General features: G+C 40.1%; 1 protein-coding gene across 3 annotated transcripts in view; it reads left to right on the plus strand.

Annotated features, from left to right (window-relative positions):
* vgll4b (vestigial-like family member 4b) overlaps positions 1 to 15,622 on the plus strand; it is a 41,666-nt gene that overhangs the window by 17,615 nt on the left and 8,429 nt on the right. The window contains exons 1-2 of one of the 3 annotated variants that reach the window (XM_040052298.1): positions 1,098 to 1,710; positions 8,270 to 8,483. In XM_040052298.1, coding sequence (XP_039908232.1) covers positions 1,629 to 1,710; positions 8,270 to 8,483 — 296 coding nt within the window. In that variant the 5' untranslated portion in view covers positions 1,098 to 1,628. Of the gene's footprint in view, positions 1 to 1,097; positions 1,711 to 8,269; positions 8,484 to 15,622 lie in introns of those variants that run through there. The other 2 variants (XM_040052299.1, XM_040052300.1) reach the window with 2 other exon arrangements.

The following is a 15,622-nucleotide window of genomic DNA, read 5'->3' on the forward strand; positions in this document are numbered from 1 at the left end:
ACGTAAGGTTACCAAGACCAGAAACAAAAACAAACATGCAACACTAATATATGGTCATATTGGCTAAATAAGTTTTCCTCCCTTTAATTTGGAATCTTTCACTCTTTTGCTTATTTTCTTTCCTCTTGCTGTCTTTCCATTATAAATATTTTATTTTGAGTGTAAAAGTGAATATCCACAGGTATTCTGCATGTATTTGTCACATGAAAAACTCCGACACTAAAGCACAGCCACACCTAGTGAGGTGTGTTGTCATATGTCCTGAGGAAATTGTTATTTTCTCTTCTCAACAAGCTATGCAGTGTTTTGAGCTTCATGAGTCTATGTACTCTTTTCATTCCCCCTTGCCTGATCAGTGCAATCTATCTATCTATCTATCTATCTATATATCTATATCTATCTATCTATCTATATATATATATATATATTAGCCCATGTCAAACGTCAAACACTAGGGGGCAGAAGAGGACCACTCGGGATGTTAGAGGCCCACCAGGCCCTTTTAAACCCTTTTTTTTTTAAATCAACACACTAAAGTTTGCTTGTGTTTTTGTCCAAATAAACGCCGACAGACAATTTAGAAAATGCATATCCCTGCTCTTTATCCTCATGGCCTCTCCTGAATGAAAAACAATATATTCTGTGCTATAAAGTATGTTGTTGACAGATGAATAAAAACAATATTTTGGTAGGAAAGTATCTTGGCTGTAACCAAAACGCTTTATGAACAGCATCTCCAAAAACTGAAGCACAGTTTCTTTTTTATTTACCCTTTTATTCAAATTTTTTTCTCCTAATTTCCTGACATCTCGCAGGTCTCCCTATACTATTACAACACATAGAAACGTTTACAATAAAGCACCGTCATCAGAGTAAGGCACTCTCCCTCAAATAAGGTTATATCGACCTAAAAATATTTTATGGCAACTTTAATCTTATGACCTCTGTATTCCTAGATGGAGTGTGCCTGGATTGCACGTCTACATATTTAAAACCCTTTTGCAAAAAAACAACAACAAAACAACAACAACAAGCAAACAACAAACTACAGCACTTGGACTTAAAATATTTACTAACTGTAGTATTTATTTCCTAAAGACTTCATGTGGGATTGCTGCAGTTCTTTGGTATCTGTGTGTGTGTGTGTGTGTGTGTGTCTTTCTCGCTCTCTCCCTCCCGTCGCTCGCTTTCTCTCTGGATGTGTTTGGAGAGGCTGATCTTGTGCGTAAAATATCCCTGATATTTGAGGCGCTCCACGGATTTAGCGAGCATGCCCAGTGCGTCCCTCTCAGCAACAGTGGAAACCGCTGGTGAAGCATAGGAGTCATACCAAGCATAGCCTGCGTGTCAGTGCAGTCGACTTACAGCTGGCTGTGAGGAGAACTGACGCTACTCTTATTTTTGTATTATTTTATTTCTTTGCGCTTTGTCACCGCTGCATACTTACCCGTATTTCAAAAAGTAAACTTACTGAGATCACTTTCCACACGGGTTAAATTTTGTTGAGTTTCCACAGAAGTAAAGTTGGAGGCTGGGCCTTTAGCTTTTTTACCGTCGCTTCAGAGGAGAAGGGAGAAAACAAGCTGGTCTTCTTTTTTTCCCCTTTGTTTTTAATTAAAGCCCGATAAATGCTACTAATGAAAATGGACCTGTTGAACTACCAGTACCTGGACAAGATGAACAACAACATTGGCATTCTCTGCTATGAAGGTAAACTAGCGGGTTTGGGCTGTTTGTGGGCGTACGGCTGTTTTTAAACTTCGGAGTGGCGTTACGCTGCGAGCTAACGTTAACGACGTAGCTGGTCGAAGTTTTCTCCTCAGTTTACGCTGCTTCGCTAGTTAGTCGTTTCTTCCCGCAAGCACGGTAGATAAAACGTGCCACTCTGTACACATGAGCATTGATTTAGCTTGTATACGATTTATGAATACAGACTTGAGTAGTGTTTTTCAGCATTTGTTTTTAACCCGATTGTAACGCATTTTACGTAGAGTTGGTGTAAGCGCTCTTTCTATTTTGACCTTTTCTGAATGGCTGGAAGTGCATTTATTCACTTGTCATATCATTGTTTTTGTTATTGAATAAAACTCTAGAAAGAAAAGGCTGAATTAATTGTCTGTAAGTCGTGTGTCCATTTAATGGTCTCTCATAAGACTGACTCACAGTATTACTAGTTAGCGAGCTCTCTGGTGGTGTCCTATTATTCATGCCGTTTGCATTCAGATGAACGGATGTGTCCAAGATTTTCACATCTTGTTTTGTGGGGTTGACCCCCTACAGCACGCTGTAAGCTGCAGCTGCTAATCTTTGTTTAATTTTACAAGTGCAGAGATTTCTTTCTGTGGGCTGCAAGTCATTTCGTGGCATTAAGGTAACTTTTTCATTCAATATTATGTCTTTGTCATGAAATCAGAGAGTAGAAGATTCCAAATCTCTGCAAACTGCCTGACTTTGAAAAGGCTCTCGTCTCCTGTCAGGCTTTGTAAGATTACCCTGTCTGTCCGGGGGCTATGTCCAAGTTTTCCCTCTGCCCTGTCGCTGGCCTCTACTGCAGCAACTAGGGTCTAATCCAAGAGTGAAAAAAAGCATGTCCTTGTTTAATTTCACCAGCAGGTCCTCAACTGTCAAGCTGAAGTCAGGTCAAAATGTTCAGTTTATGACATGAACATAAAGTAATGTGTTTTATAGATAGAAAGTAAATCTTTGAGACTGGTAGATAACGTGGTGACTGATAATTAGTCCTTATCTTATTTTTTACTATTACAAAAGCAGCAGCAACACAAAGACAACGCATTTTCTTAATAAACTGGTTGGCAGGCTTTTCTTCTCCTGTTTTTAGTCACATTGCTTCTTTCCCCTGCTATTGTGCCTTTCAGCTTGCCTCATCATTTAACATATAATTAACTTGTAATGGAGCTCCTTTTAAATATGCTGTGACTGACACCCATTTTGCACATTTGCACAATGGCATATGATTAAAACAGACGTTAGTTTCTGTTTTGTTTGTTGGTGAACCTATGCTACCAGCAGCAGAAGAAAAAAAATTTTTGTTTTTTTTTGCGGTTTGACATGTGATTAAGGCTTCTGTTGTGTTTTTATCTGTTTCTAATGCTTCTGGGGAAAGGGGAAAAAAGCCTTGGGTTGCTGTAATTCCTGTTTGGCTGTTGCTTACATTTAGGCACATGACTCTTCAAACTGTTCTCAGAAGCTTGAGCTCACATGCCATTATTGAGAAATGTTGGTGGCATTTCTGCACAGTGCAGGTGTATTAGATAAGCCTGCCACTGGCCCGGGATTTTTGCTAGTCAGAATATGAGCGTTTGTGTCACCACGAAGCTTCACTCTTCACAGCTGTCATCTAACTCTAAATAAAATGACATAAGTAAAGATGGAGATAACATCTCTGTAGTGGTGTTTTTGTGCTTATATATCTGCTGGTTTGGATACAATTTGTGTCTGGAAGCATATCTCTGCACTATTAAGACAATCAGTTTGGTTTTCTTTGTGTGTGTGTGTGTGTGTGTGTGTGTGTGTGTGTGTGTGTGTGTGTGTGTGTGTGTGTGTGTGTGTGTGTGTGACACAGAGAGAGAGAGTGTGTATGGTTTTTAGCTGACTGAGCTAAAATCTGAGCTTCATGATAAGAAAACAAACCTAAAAGGACAAGCTTATCAGTGAAGAGGGGAAAAGGAAAGCCCCTCGTGTTCAAACTTGTTGAGCCAAGAAAGGGATAGAAGTGCTTTGTGATATTGTGGGTGTTCTGACTTGTTACTATATGCATAAGCCAAACTACACCATCATTTCCCAACAATCACGCTCCTACTTGTATACTGTCCTGTTGTGAAGCTATTACTGCTCCTGTATTATCACTGACATTTAACAACATTTAATGCAGATGGGACATTTGAATACCCTGCCTATAATGCAACTGAATAGCTGCTAAAAAAAAGTAATAATGGATGAACAGCTTGGATAGTCTGCACTAGTGTGACTTTCTAGGTAATCTCAGGTTAAACATTTTGTTTGTTGTGCAGGTAGATATATTGTTTTTACAGACTGTGTAAGTGACAAAGTTTAGTGAATTCTCGCACAAACAAATCAAATCAGCTGTAGTGAATTAGAAAAAAGTTGACATCATTCAGGGTCTTGACTTGGCTCATGGAAAAACAGATTCTGACCTCAAGTTCATTCACCAGGGGTGGTTAATGTGCTATGACGGTGACGTGAACCTACAGTGACATTAATCGTCTTCCTTTCTGTCTTTATGACTTAATTCATCTCAGTTGTGAGTTAAAGAAAAATGTGTGTTCACTCCTGGTTGGACAGATGAACATGTGAAATTTGGAAGTTTATGCCATGTCATAAATTGTATGCAACTGTGTGCTTCATAACAAATTCCATATAGTAGTCATTCAAATCTGAAGCCCACCAATACTGTAGTTTTGGGGCTGCCATATTGACAAAAACTACAGAGTGTTGTCATTTCTAAACTTCCTCAGATATCTTTCTGCTTTATGTTTGTTTATAAAAGAAGCCATAAGAGCATATACAGGAGAAAAACAGTAATGATTTATCTGTGATTGGCCAGAGCTGATTGACAGTGGGCCCACAGCATTGAAATTAGATTGGTTAAACAACGTATTGATTGCGACTGACATTGTTCAACACTTTCCTTCTATGCTCTCCAGCCATGTTCGATGTGCTGCATGTTCAAACTAAATACATACTAAATACATACATGTGACATACTGGCTGAAGTGGGGATAGGACTTGCCAAAAGAAAAACCCCAAAACTTGATCTATCACCATACTTGCTCATTGGCTGTCGCTTTGCTGCCTGTGGTTGGTTGCTTGTGGACATTCTAGGCTAATGTTGCCTGGATAACTTGTTAATATATTTGCCCCCTTTGCCAATCAGCAATACCATTCACTCTAATTGCTAGTTGCTTCAATCAGTTGCCTTAAAGTTGACAAAACTTGGGACCCATTGCATCGTTGCTTGAAGTTGCTGAATGTCATCGACTTTCTATGATGTTCCTACTTCACTGAACACCCCTTTAGTTTTCAGAAACTTGAAGCTCAGTTGATATGAGTTTTAAACAGTTCCTTAAATGTTTATAAGTAGTCCTTCGACAAGCAGTGGTCACAGCTTTGGCAGCTTCCTGGGGCTGTCACCTAATTAATTGTAAAGAGATTTCAGGGCTCAGTGGCTCAAATGGCTCATTTGGATTTAGAGCAAAATATGGATTTTTGTAAACTGTAAAATGCAGTTGGTGGCAGATCTATGAATTAAAAACAAAGTTAAGCCAAAGCAATTATTTTTACCAACAAAAAAATGAATTCATGATTGACATCATACAACATCATTTTTGTCTAACGTACACAGCAGGCAGCAAAGAAGTGATGCCATGGTGAAGCAACACAGGCAAAGTGAAGGAATTATGTTGTAGAGTTACTGTGAAGGCAGTTACAACTTTGGTGGGTTAAAAAGCCAATAAGAGGGTCACTAGGTCCAGGTTGTTTCTCTAAGTTAGTTAATCTGATGAACTAGAGATAACTAGTTTTGTATTGCTGTTACTTGCAACTTAGACTCTTGACCACTGAAGCACAGCACAAAACATCATCTCATCTCTTTATTTTAACCAAAATATGGAGAATAGAATTTAGAGTTTTAATAAGCAGCAGTCTTTATATTGATATAGTTGTCTAAAATCTCCCTAACACATCATAGCTGACCTTGAAGCAATCAGCATTTCTGATGCTCAGTAGTTTAGCTAAGAATTAAAACCATGTTGCCAAATAGTACACTGAATCTTTTTTTTTAATGTGAGCCCTGTAGGGATTTATTCCGATTTATTCCGTTTTTTCCCCCCTCTCTTCTCTCTCTCTTTGTCTGTCTGTGTGCCTCCATTTTCATATCAGAGGTCAAACAAATCTAACATCGGGTTTAAAAGTTCAGGTCAGTCTCATACAGTCCAGGACTTTTGTGGATGAGCTTTTTTTGTATTTCCTTTTTAGTATTTAAAGTGTAAAACCTCCATGGACTCGGATAATAAAGGCAGCCAGAGGGCCAAGTTCAATTTACTGAGAAATTCAGCCAAAAATAACTACATAGCTGTTTTGCAGAGAGAAGACATGCTAGGAACCATCTTTTTTTAAGTATCAGATAGGGGGGAAGGACAGAGCGAGGAAGGGGGAGAGAGACGGAAATGAGAGCGATGGAGAGGGAAGCTCGCCTCAGTTTGTAATCCAATCTCATCCTGATCCAAGCTGTTTGAAGTTCTATCAGGAGAAATGGGCTTTGATCATGTGGACCTAATGAACTCAGAGAGCAGAGAGGGGAAAAGACAGAGTGGAGTTTGGCTTCTGGGTTACGGCTCTATTCCCACTAATTGTCTGCTGGTTTAATGTAAATGAAATGTATTTAGTGAACAAATATTTAAACAAATGTACTATAAATAATCACTTCCTATATGTAGATACATTTCTTGTGTGTAAAAATATATAAAAACTTAATGTGTAAGTACTTCTGCTCTTGTTGTTTCTTTTTGCCTTTTGATTTGAGAATAAATTGCAGAAAATGATTTCATTGCATTGTCCTTCAGATTATCACCAATACAGGTTAGTTTCAGAAGGAAAACTATGCAACCAGTTTCCAGTTTGTTGTATATCCCTAGTTTAAAAAAACACAAATGACTAATGCAGAATTAGTGTGTATTGAAACTGCATTAGGCTGTGAAATCATCTTCTATAACTCATAAGAAAAAGCGGACATAATAAAATTCTCAAAGGCTGCAGTCGTGTCAGATGGTTACACTTGAATGACAACCTAGTATATATTAGTGTGCAATAGCAGTTGTATTGTCGCGCAGGTCAACAGTGTTTGACCTCATACGGTCGAATGTCTTGCCACTCGCAGATTCACTCTTTTGTTGAGCACTTTACTCGGTGATAAGCGAGTCCTGGATGCTGATTGGACAGTGTGGTGTCAGTCTCTCTTCCTTTATTGCCATCCCTCTCCCTGCCAAAAAAGATGATGTCACCCTTGTTACCATGGTACACAGTAGCACGAGAAGGAACATGCCAGAGAGAGAGGGTGAGGGGAGGAGCTGCAGCTGTGTTTCATAGGCCATGAAGCTTAACATGCATGGAGGAATGGTGGAGGAACAAAGTCTTTTCATAGTCTTTAGGCTGTTTTTGCTGCTGCATTCTGAATGACTCAGTTTTAGTTTAAACTGGCTTTCAACCAGATTTTATGACCTTATTCATCTGAAGAAAAGAAGAATAAATATTTATAAGAATTCAGTTTAATGTCTAATGTCCTGCTACTTAGTACTAGTGTGTGTGTGTGTGTATGTATGTGTGTTTTGGGTTTTTCTTTTGGTTCTACAAATGCAGGAAGAATATTTCTCCAAAATCTAATCAATACTGATTGGTTTGTTATACAAAATAATTTGAAATGAAGGATGAACTAACAGTTAGCAAGTGTTTGTAACTAATTCGTTTTTATGTGAGTTGGACTAGGAGTTTTAGTGTAGGCCTTTCAGTGTTGTTTGGGTAAAGTCAGACAGATACATGAGGCAGAAGCAGTGGAAAGTCCCCATGCTGAGACAGAGCCAGTGGTAGTTTTCCTGATTCTCTTGCTCTAAACTCCCACTCACTGACAACTCTGTAGGCCTTCTGTACGAGGGATAAGGCTGCAGAGGGAGAAATAGTTCCCCCCCACACACAAACATATGCAGAATCCATCCGCAACTATTTCTTTCAAAACATTCCTCACCAGATACTCCTTCTTTTATGCCAGAGGTTTGTGCCTCTCTCAGCAAACTGTATAAGTCAACAAAACCCCAGACACAGCCTGTAACGTTGTCATGCGGTAGACACCTTGTTTTAAAGTGGCAATACAGCAGTCACCTTCTGCTTTTAAATGCTATAATTTAGGCTAATTACTATAATTGACATTTATTTTACAGTAATCTTAGTAAAGCTAACCACGTGAGGTGACCACAGCCGCACAACTGTCACTCTAGTCTCATTTTTGAAAATGACAAAAGTGCAGGCAGCAGTTCTTTTGCAAACTTTCTAAGACACATTCTCCTAATGTTGTATTGCGTTTCACCTGATGTTTTCTTCTTTCAGAGTTTGTGCAGCAGTGGAGCAACCTCAAACTCATTCAGACTTCTAAATGATCGTGTTTTGGAACACGGTGTCAGCAGCACTAATAACCCTCTGTCTCGTCTTTCTTTCCTCCCTTGATGTCTTTCCTCCTCAGGTGAGGCAGCTTTGAGAGGAGACCCCAGACTCCTGTCCCTGTCGTCTTCCTCCTCGTCTTCATCATCGTCCTCCTCATCTTCCTCCTCCAGCCACAGGACGGGTCCTCCTCCCATCAGCCCCACTAAGAGGAAGCTGAGTGGTGATCAGGGGGACAGCGACATGGATGAAAACGAGCACGTGGCAAAGATGAGTCGACTGTTTGCCGCGCAGCTGTGAGTACATATACACATGCAACTGAACAACACACACATTCTAATAAAAAGCTTTATAAACATCTGGAGTTATAATTTCCAGATGCTCACTTTTTTATGAGTATCTGGAAATGAAAATGAACTTGTAGTTTGCTATCAGTGCACATTTCTCTTTCCTGTCCATCTGTCTCTTTCATATACAAACAAACACTGTAGCCAGTGAATGGCCATGTACACTGAACTGTTTTTCATACATGTCCAGAATGCATATTTAGAACCCTTGGTGCCTTGGGCCTTTAAAAGAAGTCAGTTTTTCCTGTCAATGCACATGTTTCTGCCATCCATGTGTGAAACGGTGCACAGTGGCGCTATCTTAGAAGTCCTAGTTTGGACTCCAGGGTGCTATGCCAGGTTTAGCTCGCTCAACAGTGTTACAAACTCCTTATAGCTGCAGATCTCTGGAAGCTTGGAAACAGGGACTGCACAACAGAACGATTACTCACGTCGTTCCCGCATTCCCAATACCAGAGATTCCAGAGTCCTGGTTGGTGGTGGTGAAGGACTGCTGGGGCCAGGGGCAGTCGAGTCAGAGTCAGACATGACTGAGTCAGTTATAGGACTCCAGCCATTGCTATTTATTGCAGATGGAGTCAAGGGGTGCTGGGTAGAGCTGTACAGTTTTGCGTGCAGTATGTCAGTATGTCCAGATGCTGGGGGTAGGGGTTGGGGGTGGGGAGCGGAGCAGAAGTCAAACATATTTTTATAACCACAGCGCTGTCTGCCAAATGACTAGACAAGGGCTGTGCTATGACTTTTGGCTATACTTGTATATAAAATGATCAGTTTGAGAAAAGGAAGAGGGGCAGCAAAATTATATTTTTGCTTCTCATATGAATTTAAATTTAACAGCAGAAAACTACATATTCTATAAAATTAGGAAATATCCAAAGAGTGAGATATTCAAGCCCATTTCTACCTCATGCAAAAATACAATACAAGTAATATGTGGATTGTTTTTATCCTTCTTGAAGTTTTCAACTGACACAATGGGATGCAGTAGATGAATGACTGGATATACTGGAAACTGGAAGAAGAGAGAATGGGTACAAGCATTGTTATTATATAGCTAAACTTATATAGTCACACACTTACATGTAGTACATGGTGCCACTGGCCCAAACAGGAATATCCCACAAGTGTCTGAGAATAGATGACTTGGAAACCAACAGATTTTAAAGGCAACCCTACAAAATGTTCACGTGTAGATAGATTCTATGGTTGCCCACCACCTGATTTTCATCATCAGTTAGTTTTAGCACCCGGTAGTTGTGAATACAAGTTACCGGAAAAATAAAAAATTTGTGCCACGTTTAGCTTCGCACTGATGCACTTGCTTTTTCTTTTGTTATGACTCCAGAGCATCGCTTTCCTTTACAACTGTGGCCCTTTTACCCCTCCCTAAAAAGCTCAAAGTCATTTCTCGCCATGCTGTGGCAGGTTTAATTCACCTCGAGCCAAGATGAAGAAAAGAGCCCTAGGGCAACAAGAGAGGTAAAACCAGTTCAGCTGTTTGGAAACACTTTGCTTCAGGGAGTCCAACAAGGAAGAGCGAATATAACCTTCAACAAATGAGTTTGTATGTCTGAAAAGTCAGTGAGTAAATAATGTTGATTTTAGGATTACATTAAATAGTTATGATATAATCGAGCAACTCTGGCCAAATAGTTAAAATCGAGTTAAACAAGTTAAAATCTCAAAAAACTTTCTGCAGAAGTATCTCAAATTACTGGCACTGTTTTCTAACACTCCACAGTGCAGATAAATGGAAAAAATTACACACTAGTTTGTGTATTTACTGATATTTGTGAAGCAATAATTGTTTGCAGAACCTATAGCAGCATACAGATAATGTCGTTTTATTGTCATGATTATTTTTATGTATTTATTGTTTGACTTGTGAAGCATGAACAAAACAACAGTAACTGCTCAAGTTGCATATATCCATTTGCCTGTGTGACATTGGCAGGGTTAGACTAGGTTGCATCTGACTTTTGAATTAAGCTGTTCTACTGAGGCTGTGGGTAAGGGTCTTTGTTCTTTAATCTTGTGACACATAACAAAGGATTAGCTTGTGAGATTTGACATTTGTGCAGAATCATCATTTTTCCTGTTATTCTGTGGCAGTTGTGTGGGCATTAGGGTTATAGTCTGCAGTAAATCCATCCACTGCTTGTGGTATTATTCTGTTGTCTCTGTTGTTTTTCACTCCACGTGGGACATTATATATGCACTGTGTGGTTAACTTTTGCATGCATCGATACGCAAGTGCTCCTACTTGTGTATCACAAGTTTCGTAAGTCGGTGTTATGAAGCACAGTAGAGCTTATTGTTATATCAGCTTTCAGTTGGTGTCACAGATCCTCGCCACAGCTCCTACGTGCAACCATGTTGTTTGACTAGAATAAGGTTCTGTAAAAATAAAAAAGATTCAAATGTCTGTGATGTTTAGGGCTTTTTAGACCGCTCGTTTTACCATGATTATTTCCAAGGCGCAAGCCATAATCCCCGTATTTAATCTCCATTTTAATTATGACCTTGAAGTCATTTGACTCCTGCTGCTGCAGGTTAATCTCTACCTAACAAAAGTCAATTGCTACTTGACTTGCTGCAGCTTGAAGATGGATCCAGGGCCTTTCTAGTTCACAAAGATATTTTTTTTTAATCCTGGAAACCAAGCTCCCCTCGGGTCATCCCAAATGTGTCTTTTTTTAGTCTTCTAATTTGAGGTTTCTCTGAGGGCATTCTTCCCCTGGTAACTGCTGTACGACTTGTTGAAACTTGTATCCAGCATCAGCCAGAAACACTTTCCTCCTAGGTGTAGCTCCCCTCCCTTTCCAAAGAACTTGGAGTGAAGTGGAAAATGATGGGATGTTGCTACAGAGAAAATTGAGCTAAAAATGCTCCTTAAACACCCTCCCCACATGAAAAACGACATAGGGCAGCCAGATTTTTAACATACATTGTTTTCCTTTCAGCTGTGCCATGTAAGGAGATTGATACTGTAATACAGTGCTTTTTCTACTCTTAATAAGTAAAGTACTTTTACACCGCATCCCTTATTCACCAATTCACCTTCACATTCATACAGCACTTTATTTTTTGCCCTTAATGGGTTTTTTTTCAATAGAAAAATGAAACTCCACCCAAACCACACACAGAAGCAGTTCCCACGTCTTCTCTATCTGTTGGATTTTCCTGGCTGCTTCTGTCTGTCTGCTTTCTCTTTTTTTGTGTGTGTGTGCACTGATTGCTCAGCTCACTGTTGAGTGTCCCTGCCCATGCAGAAGCTTTTGTGTTCATTCTTCTTTTTTCTGAAAAGTGTGGGTTTTTCTCTCTTTTTGCTCGTATTGCAGCTTTCCTCTGCTTTCCTCTGTGCTGACTTGTCGAGCTCCGTGTATTTGGCTTTCTTTTGTCTTTAAGTTCAGTCATATTTTCTGTGAGCCTCAACACACACAGACACCTGACACCTCCGATTAGGGCGGGGCTATGAAGGGGGGACGCTCAAGTTTCCTCTGTTGGCCAATCACTACGAGCTAAAGTTAGGGGGAGGTGCACAGGCAGTGGTGAGAAAAAGTAAACTCTCTGAACCAGCTGAAGCTTTTATGTTTGTTTTTTATGAACATGCATGATAAGTGAATGCATTTTGCTTTTGTCGGCTGCCTGTGTGTTTAAGAATGTGGCCGTAAGTATGTTTTTCTCAGCAGGCTTATTGTTTTAATAATATCTTCCTTTTTTTGTTGTTGTTGCTGTAAGTCCCAATGAAAACAGACTCTTGCAACACAGAAGGGTTTTTGGCATTCAAAATCCTGAATATTGAAGTCTTAATAGAAATAACTGCCAGTGCTTATATGTCGCCCTAGTCTACATGTATCCATCGATTTGTGCAGGCATGCACATGTGCTGTTGTCTGTGTTGTTTACACATGCATGTGTGCTCTCCTACCTGTGATCATCTGAGTGGTTGTGTGTGTGTTTCTGTGTGGGGTGAGGTCAGGCAACAGGGGCTACTTTTTCATTTTCTCTGAGTAGTAGGAGGAGTCTTGAACAAAGAAGCCTTATCCTGTCCACTGGAGCCTGCGGGCTGGAAGCTTGCTCCTGCCTGTGTGCCTGCCTGCCACTCTGTAGTTGTAGACTCGCCAGTATGAGAGTCCTTAACAGTTTCATTGCTCCTTGAGACTAAAAGCCACTGACATAGTTTTTGCATTGACTGTAGTTTGGTGAATTTAACTACAGGAAAGTTTATTTTCAGCAGTCAAAATACATTAGACTCATTAGGTACTAGTTTGCTTTTTGTTGTTTTTTTTGAAATACCATGAAAATCTGTTGGTTCTGTGAATGCGCCAATAAAACATGAGGACCTTGACTAATGCAAACTATGTCTGGTTAGTCACTGGTTGGAACAGATATTTGCTTTTCATGCACTTGATAATAGTTCTGAATTTCCATTTCTCTTCACTCTGCAGAATTTTAACCACCGATGAAAATCTGAAATGAAAGCCTGAAGATCTGCAGTTGCATTCATGCTACATTATGCTGAAACAGTATACAGTATTACAGTTTACTCCAAATGTACGGCTGTATCTATAGGCACTAAATGCAAAATCCAAGTAAATCACATTGCTGCACAGAATACTGTAGCTTACAGAAACCACAGCTGCTTTCTACTGGGAACTTCATCAGTAAGTTGTTCTCATGGAAGTTTCTCTAGAGGCTATATGGGGAGAAAATAAGAGTGGAAAGAGGCTGTGTGTGTGTGTGTGTGTGTGTGTGTGTGTGTGAGTGACTGAGTGAGTGTGGCTGGTGAAGTCATTGTTACCCTCTTGTTTTACATGAAACTATTTATGTAGCGAGCATGTGAGGAAAGGAGGGGAGATGTGGGTTTTTGTTTTTAGTTGTGTGTGTCTATGTGTCTGTGTGTGTTCACATGTTGTTTTCTTTGCCTTCTTGTTGTGGTTGTTCCCATATCCGATCTGTCCCAGCTTTGATAACAAAGGATTTTCTTCAGTTCTCTGTCTCTGCAGTCAGTTAACTGTCAAAAATGTGCTGTTTCTATCAGTATTTCTGCATGATTGACAATCTGAAGGCTCCAGCACCAGCGTGTAGAGAGCAGTGAACAAGCTAGTCTTTGGTTTAGAATTGAAGTATTATATATCATTTGTTTCAACAGATATTTGATTAAAGGGCATTTCCTCTGGGCTTTGATCCTAAAGGATGCAGATATTTTTGCTAACTTCCGCTCACACCAGCTACTAAAGACTTCAAACAGCAGAGTAAACGGTGTTGAGATGTTTGTATACTATATATACATAGTCTGAATAAGCTCTGTGGCTCACAGTCTGTGAGTGTGTATGTGTCTGTATATCTCTTTTTTGTGGTTTTGTGTAGAACTTGTAGAGCTTGGTTCTGGTTATAACCTGTGGTTAGCCCTTCATCCTCTTCCACTTCTTTTTTTTCTTTTTGTTGTCTTCCCTCTACACCCTGATTCTTCCCAGATGTTTCCTGTGTGTATCTCTCCCCCCCTCTCTCGTCTTGCTTTTTTTTAAAAATGCATTTATTAAAGAGTTGGATATGAACCTCTGCCCAACCAAAGATTTGTAGGGAGGTTTTCTCTAAAGACCTTGGAACACAATTGTGAGAAAAAGCCTCGAGCTTTTATAGCTTCTGTCTCGCTGCCTCATAGTCAAATATAGCAAATTCACCAAACTGGCAGTCTCATACAGGATTAACCCTGGCACACTTTGAAAAAGAACCCATATTTTTCTTGGTTCATATGTTTCTATTTGTTTTATGTAGTTTACTGTCGTGGCTATTAGGGCATGTTAGCTCAAACAAACTTGCTTTTCTAGCCAGCATGAATTAATTACTTGCCCCCCCCACCCCCCCAGATCATTCAAACACATGATCGCAGTATGATCTTTAACTTGAGGTTGACTTGCGGGCCGGATGTCATGTGAGTGGTTACTTAAAAGGCTATGCTTAATGATAGATCTGAGTAGTGTAACATTGTTAAAGATATATGAATATATCATTTATGTATTGAGGGTTGGACTCTCTGGGTTTTAAATTAAGGGATCTTTCAGTAGGTGCCCACCACAGTGACTACCACTAATACCAGGCTGCATATAACCCAGCCTGCAGTAAAATATAGTCAGATAGATATTTTCTCTGTATTTCATTTCTCAAACAGATCATTTTGATGTCCTTTACATCATTCCTATTTACAAAGTGAATCAACTGAAAAAAGGGATCAGAGACGTTAGAAAAAGATATGACTGAATATTCTCACATATTCTGACTGAGCTCTACGTTTAAAAAGCTTTAGTTTGGTTTTTGTAGTTTGGCCAGTTTATCTAGGAAACGTCACTTTAGCAAACATTTTCTGCCAATTAAGAGGAATCCTGTCATCACACTGCTGGTGGTAAGAGCTCACTTGTTGTTTGTAAACTGCTTTCCTTCATGTTTATTTATACGTTATTGGATTTGGGCTTCCTTTACTCTCTGTTTCCAACCTCACCCCCTTCTTTTTTTTTTAAAATGCTGTTTGTCTCCCAGTGCCCACTGTAGGGGCCAAGTCTCTGTGTTATTTAGTAATCAAAGGCTGCCCCCCCCCCCTCTCCCTCTCTCTCTCCCACTTTTAGCTCCCATCTATTCCTCTTGTCCTGGCAGCCTGCTCTCTTTAGCTCTAGCCGTTTTTACCGCTCAGTGGCCATGTTTCATGTGTAGCCCTTGCCATCTACCCTGTCCGTCCTCTCCCTCCTTCCCCAGCTGTGACCTTAATGATAATTAAGAGGTGAGTAAGAGAGACAAAGGCACAGGGTGGGTTTTGAAAGCCTGATCTCTGGCATGAAATGTGGTCCAGGGTTTGGTGGGCAATCAGGCGAGGGGAAGGCGGGGGCGGCGGTGGATTCGACAGCTATTCCATTCATTGGTCAGATTTGTTGATCCCATTCACTGGCTCCTGCAATGGGCCCTCTTGAATGAGGATGTGGGCATGCCTGCTCTTTGGCAGTGATTAAAGTTTGGAACAACTTCCACAACCCAACTCAAGACCCAGCTGCTGGGAAGGGATGAGAGAGCTTTGTTATCTGCTTGGCTCTTAGC

The sequence above is a fragment of the Simochromis diagramma genome, unplaced genomic scaffold, assembly GCF_900408965.1.
Source record: "Simochromis diagramma unplaced genomic scaffold, fSimDia1.1 OVJJ01000389.1, whole genome shotgun sequence".
Taxonomy (NCBI): Eukaryota; Metazoa; Chordata; class Actinopteri; order Cichliformes; family Cichlidae; genus Simochromis; species Simochromis diagramma.